The sequence below is a fragment of the Phlebotomus papatasi genome, chromosome 2 (assembly GCF_024763615.1).
Source record: "Phlebotomus papatasi isolate M1 chromosome 2, Ppap_2.1, whole genome shotgun sequence".
Taxonomy (NCBI): Eukaryota; Metazoa; Arthropoda; class Insecta; order Diptera; family Psychodidae; genus Phlebotomus; species Phlebotomus papatasi.
Genome location: NC_077223.1, coordinates 108260406 through 108268976, shown reverse-complemented (window position 1 = coordinate 108268976; position 8571 = coordinate 108260406). Strand labels below are relative to the sequence as shown.

General features: G+C 36.8%; 2 protein-coding genes across 2 annotated transcripts; one reads left to right on the top strand and one right to left on the bottom strand.

Moving 5' to 3' along the window:
- The first annotated feature begins 1602 nt into the window (after positions 1–1602).
- Positions 1603–6229, top strand: LOC129800739 (multiple inositol polyphosphate phosphatase 1-like). The gene is made up of 3 exons (XM_055845350.1): positions 1603–2500; positions 5359–5586; positions 5641–6229. The coding sequence occupies exons 1-3, from the start codon at positions 1868–1870 to the stop codon at positions 6034–6036; spliced, it is 1257 nt and encodes a 418-aa protein (XP_055701325.1). The 5' UTR covers positions 1603–1867; the 3' UTR covers positions 6037–6229.
- Positions 6071–7582, bottom strand: LOC129800740 (mitochondrial carrier homolog 2). Its single transcript, XM_055845352.1, has 5 exons — positions 7309–7582; positions 7165–7249; positions 6897–7107; positions 6251–6836; positions 6071–6183 (listed from the first exon to the last, which is right to left on the bottom strand). The coding sequence occupies exons 1-4, from the start codon at positions 7447–7449 to the stop codon at positions 6257–6259; spliced, it is 1017 nt and encodes a 338-aa protein (XP_055701327.1). The 5' UTR covers positions 7450–7582; the 3' UTR covers positions 6071–6183; positions 6251–6256.
- Between the last annotated feature and the right edge of the window lie 989 nt (positions 7583–8571).

The following is an 8571-nucleotide window of genomic DNA, read 5'->3' as shown; positions in this document are numbered from 1 at the left end:
GTGATTTGGTAGAAACATTAGAAAGAAATAACTTCAGGTAGTCAGGAAAAATTATTTTTTCTATGGATCACGGGTGACCCAATCGTCCTTAAAGGGTTAAGTCCCTAAGACAGGATTTTCCATTCTATTTTTGATCAATTTGGTGGGCTTTCAGCTCACGAAATCTGCAACGCAACACATAAAAGGACAGTTTTCTTTATCGAAATTTCCATCAAGAAAAGCCCATCTGTTAGAAATGTTCTTCCAGAGAATTTTAGGTTTAAATGTTCCTGTTTTTAGTTGAATTTTAAGGCAGATTCAAAGAAAAATACAAGCTAATTTTGATGTTCCTTTTCCTTACCTCTTTAATAAAGATTGGGCCACGAGTGACCCAAAAATATTCTACGCTCATCTAAAGTTATGCTTTGCTCCAAATAGTCAGACAAAATAATTTTTCTGACACTCATTTTTTTATCCTTTTGTCCTTAGGGGAATGTGGGGCACCTTTGAAATTGGAATTTTTCTCCTATGTTTAAATGAAACTAAGCCACAACAAAAAGTAATTGAGCTTCTCAATCTATTTGTGCAGCGAAATTATAAAATAATAAGGCTCAATTTTATTTAAAATAGGTGAAAAATTCCAATTTCAAAGCTACCTTAAAACTGCCCCACTTCTCCCTAAAATGGTTAAACTGAAGAAAAAAAACTAATATTCACCCTTTGAAAAACTAATGAAAAGGTGTAAAAGGCAAGGTATCCGAAATTCGAACCACTTTAACACTTCGTAGAACCCAAACTAAAATTAAAAGTGTTGCAATTTAACCCTTTAACGACGAGACACTTTTTACGGATTGAAAATCAACAATAAAAATTAAACTGAGAAACATAATCAATGATAAGTCTTACATCTAACCTTGGAAAGTGCAACAGAGTCTGATTCTGTGTATTTTGTGCTTCTATGAACGATAGGGACAAAAATAGCCCAAAAATTTAAGTAATTTTTCTGACAATACCAATGAATAATATTTTTCGCTTTAATGAAAAATATTACGTATGAGTATTGTAGTTTTTAATGCCAAAAGGATTTTGCTTAAAAAAAATTGGAAGTATAAAAAATAAATAAAATCAATTATGAATTTGAGAATTTAAAAATTCGCCATTTTTGAGTTTAAATATTTACTACATAGCAAATAGCTAAAGACTTGCAAAAAATATTCTAGATTCCTTCAACCTTCTACTTTACAATTATGTTACAGAGGAAAAAAAATAACTTTGGGTAGTCAGGAAAAATTATTTTCTTTATGGGACACCGGTGTTCCAATCGTCCATAAAGGGTTAGAAGTGTTGCAATTTAAAAAAAAATGCGGTTATATGCTAATCGTTGGACTTCGTCAGTAATCGACTTGCTTCGGGTTAAAATTTTCTATCAATATTTAAATTTAAACGAGCCGTTGTTAAGCTTGATGTAACCCTTTTTGCATTACATTGTACCTCAAAAGTATTTCTTCTCCTTGTTGAAAGCTAATAAAACGTGTGAAAAACCTAATTAGAATAATATTGCTGTGATCTCAATTATTTACCATGAAAGGCGTTTTATGTGGTTTGGTTTAACGACTCAGACTCAGGCAGAGCCTAAGTGTTTTTGCTTAATTTTATTTCTCCTCGCACATTCATAAAACACAGAAAATACTCTCGAAGCAATTAAATATCTGTGGTCTTCGTAGGCAAACACCAGGGACAATATATTGATTGTTTAGTGAGAAAGAAAATAACCAGAAAGAAACTTTAGTACAACCCCTGGAGGTAGTAACTAAAATATTTGCTGAAGTGTATAGAATTTAAGTGGAGTGTGAATAATTTTCATTGATCTCTTTGGGAGAGGACAAAAATGAATTTCTATGCTTCAATTTTTCCCACAATTCTCCTGATGCTCATCAATTGGGCCTATGGGGGAGGAATTGTGGAGACCCACGAGCAGGATTATTGCTTTGCCACTGATCCGATTAGGGAGCAATTGAGGAGGTTCTTCTCAAAGACTGCCTATCAATTTGTAAAAGGGAATGAAGATATTTCCTCAGAATGCCTTCCTGAGAGATTTTGGCTTCTTTCGCGTCATGGAACTCGCCTTACTCCCTCCAAGGACACAAAAAGACTCTCTGAGGAATTACCAAGGATCCAGAGGGATATTCTGGAGCACTATTCCACAGGAGGTCCAGAGAATGGCCTCTGCAGAGAAGATGTTGCACTTTTAGCGTCTTGGAAGTGGGATAGCAATGTTACAGAGGACAAGTCGGAATTCCTCTCGAGTCAGGGCTGGGAGGATTTAAGAGGCATAGCTAGATATTTTCAGAAACAATTTCCTGGATTGCTCAAGAAAAACTACTCAAAGGAGGAGTTTTTCTTTCGACACACAGACAAGCAGAGAACACGGGCAAGTTTCCAGGCTTTTGCAGAAGGATTATTCGGATCTTATGAAAATGTTCAGGCTGCTCCCATTCCAGAAAGAGATACTCTGCTACAGGTCGGTAGATTTTTACATATTTATTTATTATCAAAAAATAAAAATAAAACAAGTAAATATGTAAAAACAAATTCTTAGATAAAAAAATCGCAATTAATAAAACATTTCTCAATTTTTTCAAAGTAGAATTATTATCATTTTGGAAACTAATATTGTGGATCTCTTAATCCTTCCAAGTTAAATATCTTTCTAACAAAAAATTATAAAAATTGTAAATATTTTAAAACTGAGTTATCTTTGAATATAATTTATAATTTTTAATGGTTTTTATTGTATGATTAAGATATTTTAACTGCATGCTTGAACTCCAAGAGAGGGCATATAGAAGTGCAGAAGTGCCAAAACGTGTAAATCCAAAATTTGGGTCCGATCTGACGAGGTCGGATTTCACCTAGGACCACAAAAGCTGAGATTGTAAAGAATCTCAGCTAGAGAAGATATTTGTTTGTTCCAAAAAATTTTCTTTATAGTTCTGTTACGAAATATATTTACAATTCTGTTAATTTTCTTTTGGAACCGTTTTGATACGGTGGAATGTACAAATTTGAGTTGATTTCGTTTTATACAAATTTGTTTTATTCCTACTGTCAGGAACAAAATGGTGCGTTTTTTTATAACAATATTATTCTTACATCTGTAACATATTTGTTCCAAAAAATTTCGGTGTCCGTGGGCGAGATAATTTTTGGAACGAAATTGTTACTCATATGGGGAATCTTTTTGTTCCCTTTCTCGGGAACAAATTCGTGTAAACGATTTCGTCTTACAGTTAAGGCCTATACTTCAGTCGAGATGGATTTCGGTTGCGAAAGCTCATAAAAAACATCAAATAAGAATCAACTTAAGAGAGTTTTATACAGACGCTTGCATGAGGAAGAGAATCTCGAATTAAAAAAGTGAAACCATGTAGCACGAAAATTGCCACAGATTTGGCGTACTCCTCGTTTCATTGGTGACGGGGGTGACGGGTGACTGAGTGTGAGAGGAGGGATACGATTTTATACTAGACGAGCTATTTTTTGGAACAAATTCGTTACTAATATTGGCTATCTTTTTGTTTCTCCTAGAAGGTACAAATTTATTCCAAAAATTTTCGGTGTCCGTGGACGAGCAACGTTTTGGAAAAATTCGTTACTAATATTGATTATCTTTTTGATTCCCGTGAAATGAACAATATTGTGCCAAAAATTATGGTGTCCGTGGACGAGCTAATTTTTGGAACAAATATGTGCCGAAATTTTTCACCGAAGGCATGGAAAGTTTCAACAAATTTTGAAAATCTGTGAAGCTTGTATTATGGTTATCTGGTTTGTGTCTCGGCTCAACATTTTCTCTTTTTTTAAACAATTACTAAAAATTTTAGTATTTTCAATAAATTAAAAAAATATATATAGGAGATGCTTTCAGGCTTCGCACACATCTTGCTTCAAATACTTCATATTTTTCCCATATTACTTAAATGAGTCTGATCAATTTTTTTTTAGGAAATCCTTTTGACCAAGTTTCGCCTTATTGTGATCGAGTTTTGGGGAGAACTTTGCCACTCTTCCTGCAAGCGCGAGCAGTAGATTACATTTGTCGCATTCTTCGCTTCCGCTAACCTAGTTATCTAACTGAATTTGTTCAACCGGGTCAGATGGCTCATACAACCTGAGAAAGAGTTTTCCACCGTTTTACTCTGGAGGTTGGTTACCAACGCTAAGACGGCGGTGGCAGTTATCATACAAACATTGAATTCTTTGTTCACCTATATCTGTCTAAATTTTGCTTTCAAGAGCTCTTGCTCAAAAGCAGTATTTAAAAACAAATAGTGTGACTTAAGACTACCTATTTTAAAATATAATTGCTATAAGATACGCGAGATTCACTAAAAAGGAACATAAGATGAATATAAAGTATTCGAAGTCAGAGTGTATGCGAACTCTGAAAGCTTCCCCCTATAATAATTGTCAGGCATAAAGTATCTGTTAATATAGCACATGATATGATCATCTGTACTATCGGGAATATTATTTTATATTTTAAAGTTGCCGAAATTATTAACAACAAAAGGCTTGAATTTTAGAAAAAAAGCGGTGAATTAATTGAGTTACGCTTTTTAAGATACATTGTATGTGTCTTGGCTTAATATTTTCTAAATTTAACGTTCAATGTGTTTCAACCTTAATATGAATTATTAATAAAACTGTCCAGAAAAGATCATTTAACCCTTTAAGGACGATTGGAACACCGGTGTTCCATAAAGAAAATAATTTTTCCTGACTAACTTAAATTTTTTTTTATGTCTGTACATAATTGTAAAGTAGAAGGTTGAAAGAATCTAGAATATTTTTTGCAAGTCTCTAGCTATTTGCTATGAGTAAATATTTATGCTCAAATATGGCGAATTTTTAAATTCTTAAATTCATAATTGATTTTATTTATTTTTTACTTCCAATTTTTTTTTTAAACAAAACCCTTTTGACAATTAAAACTACAATACTCATACGTAATATTTTTAATTGAAGTGAAAAATATTATTCATTGGTTATTGTCAGAAAAATTACTAAAATTTTTGGGCTATTTTTGCCCCTATTGTTCATAGAAGCATAAAATACACCGAATCAAATTCTGTTGGGCTTTTCAAAGTTAGATGTAAGACTTTTTATGGATTATGTTTCTCAGTTTAATTTTTATTGTTGATTTTCAGTCCATAAAAAGTGTCTCGTCGTTAAAGGGTTAAGCCAGTAACAAATTCCAAATGGTTAAAAAATAATTTCTAAAATTTAGAAATTATTTAATTTGCCCATTTTTACTAAAATTTATACTGCCCAATCTGTTGCAGATCTAAAATTTCCAGGATTCTCCAATTTTTTCAGCCTTATGACTATTCAGAGGACTGGCTGAAGCAGAAAGCAGAAATCTACCAGGAAGGATCAGAGTACATGAAATTCAGGAATACTTCCTACTTCTTGAATGCTTGCGAGAATGTTTCTCGAAAAGCTGGATACAATTCCACCCTCAATCCCGAGACTGTAGAGATGATATTTAAAGCTTGTATTTACGAGCAGGCATGGAAGATCACCGATCCGAGTCCCTGGTGTTCGGTAATTCCTTTCTAGATTTTTTTTTCCTATGTTTGAAGGATTTTCTTTTTGCAGCTTTTTAGTCCAGATGATGTCAAGGTTCTGGAGTACTTGCATGACCTTGAGGAATTCTATCTGGCTGGGAGTACTTCGGAATTGAATGACCGAATGGCTAAGGAGTTGCTGGAAAACTTCCTGGAATACTTTGTTAGCAGGAAGGAACCCAGAGTTGCTGCTTTCTTTGCTCATTCAACGACTCTTGAATTGTTTCTGACAATCATGAGGATTGGTCAGGATGATGTTGCCTTGACAGCTGAGAATTTCATGGAGATGGAGGATAGGAAGTTTAGGACAAGTCAGATTGCTCCATTTGCCGGAAATCTCGGTGTTGTGAGTGTCTCGTGTGGTAAGTCCAAGAGGAATCGGCTTCTGTTCATTCTCAATGAGAGGCAATTGGACTTGAACTGGTAATGGGAAAGACGGAAAGACAGGAAGTAAAAGACAATTTTGGTTACTGAAAAAGAAAACTTTATTCCACACTTTGACTTCTCCAAAACGCAAATGGGAGGAGTTCTCGTTGAAAATTCATGCTGCGGATTGTGGAATTAAAAGCAGGCGCTGGAAAATAAAGGCAATTAATCATGAATAATTCCGAATTGCTAAAGTTCTTTATTGGATTTCCTACTGGATTCTATTTGTATTTGGTGACCGTTGGCAGTGGGGCAAATGTCATCGGGAAGTTCTTGTTGATGACTTCGGGCGTGCGGTAGTAGCGCCAGAAGAGGGAATTGCCCCTCTTGAGTTCTCCAGTGCAATTGAGGTGCTTCCAGCATTCGCGCCAGTTGCTGTAGACCGGCATGTATGGGGGCCGTCCGGCTGTGAGATTGGATCCGCTCACGGACATGCAAACAGATACCACTTGGAAGGGATAGAAGATGGTACTGAAGAGGTAACTGGTGAAGACAGGGAAGATATTGCGAGAATCCTTGTCCGTGATAAAGTGTTTGTTGACAAAGTAGGCTGTTGTGCTGGCCAGAACCAAGCAGGAAATATCACCAATGAGCCTCGGAACAAGTCCAGAGAAAAAGCCCAGCATCCCATGTTCCTTGTAGATTTCCTTGACAGCTGCCCAGATGCCCGAATACACGGTTTCCCGACCAACAAATTGGGCCATCATTCGTATTGATATCACCTGGAATGGTTGCGCAATCAAGATAGTGGACGTGTGAATAACAATGTCGCGCTTCAATTTCCTCTGAAATGCCCTCCTCCTGCAAGAAAAACCCCCATAAATCCTCCCCAAAATCCCAGCAAATTCTCAATTTCCTTACTCTCTGTCTGCAGATAGGCCGTCGTCCTCATCATTATGATCACTGTCATACCTAGCCACTTCTTCATCCTCAGAATTCTCCTTGACCTCCCCCAGCCCAAAATGCCGGGCAATTCTCTCACTTCCAACGGAGCTCACAATTGTTCCCAGCAGCCTCGGCATCAGTCCCACAAAGCATCCACTGTACCCATCGACACTCCTGATGTACTTCACTGCAAATACCATCCCTTACAAACCCCATTCATCCACCAACCCTTCCCAATTCTCACCGTATTTGAAGATATTGGGCAAGACCATAGTGTCATAGCCCAAAATACTCCTGACTTGCCGCGGTGGCACAGGTTCATAGCCAATCTGCAATGGAACTCAAAGGTAAATCCCTAGAGCACACTTTTAAGCCATTGGGGCGCTACCTGAATGAGAACTTTGGCATATTCAAAGGGATGAAGGGCACTCTGCAGTCCCAATCGCAGTCCAAATCGAATCCATTCGTTCAATTCATTCTGCTGCTCCTTGATCGACGACATGTTCAGGTTGTCCGACGACAGGGGCATCTTGTCTCACGCTCTGAACACTTTTTCCAACGAAAACACTGACGCAACGCGAAGAAATTTGCAAAATTTTATCAGCAAAACACCCAAAGACATCCAACAACTTAACCTCAAAACGCGAGTGGTGAGTATTTTTTTTCTTTGACCTTAGCCGAACCCGGCAGACCACCCATTTCCCACTGAGTCCTATTTGAAGCACTGCAACCAAAGTGATGACATCGTTGCTTATATGAGATTTAAGACCGTGTTTTTTGAATTACAAGGCTAAAAGAAATCTATATTTTTTATTGCCTCTTAATTCCTCTAACTAAATAAATGGATAAACTATATAATAATAATATGAAGTCTATGTATATACAGTCAAGTTTCTCAAACACAGTGCCCGCTTTGTAATTCGGATGATTGGGAGACAATATGACAGATGTTCGCTTCGTAATATCGTAATCCGGATGGATTATTTGAATTTGTGTGTAAAATGTTGCTGGTATCTACGGAGCCAATAGAGCAAAGGTTTACTATTTATTAAAATGTGATTGAAGTGAAAAAATGGTTTCCTGAAAAGTTGTCAAAGTGCAGTTAGCACAGTTTGTCAGTTAAATCAGAATTTGTCGTAACTTCTTTTTTGCGATTTTGGGAAATTTGGGATTAACAAATCAAATTCGTGCCAAAAAAATTCGTTATTTAATGAGTCTAACTCATTAAAATAAAGACTCTAAAGGAGGTGTCGTTCGCGATGAGCTGTGGGTGGCGAACCCCTCCTTAAAACCCTGCAAAATCAGTTAATCTTAGTTTAAGATGAGATTTTCATCTTAAGCTAGAATTCATGCGAGCAACACTTAAATATTTGACCAACAGTGTGAAGCTGAAATGCATAGAATGGAATTGGACCAGAGTTGGTCGATTCCCACAGTCTAATGACTGCCTTTTGGACAAGAGAACGTGTTGGCGATCTGTCGCCCCGTTTTCCCCACTCTTGAAGAGTGAGGCTTTAGGCCCCGTTATCCCCTGAGAGAATGTGTGAGGCAATTTTCTGCCCCGTTCTCTCCAGTCAGTGTGGGCAGTGTGTTTGACGGTCTCTCGCCCCGTCCCCCTTACTCAAGAAGAAAAGAGTGTTGGCGATGTCTC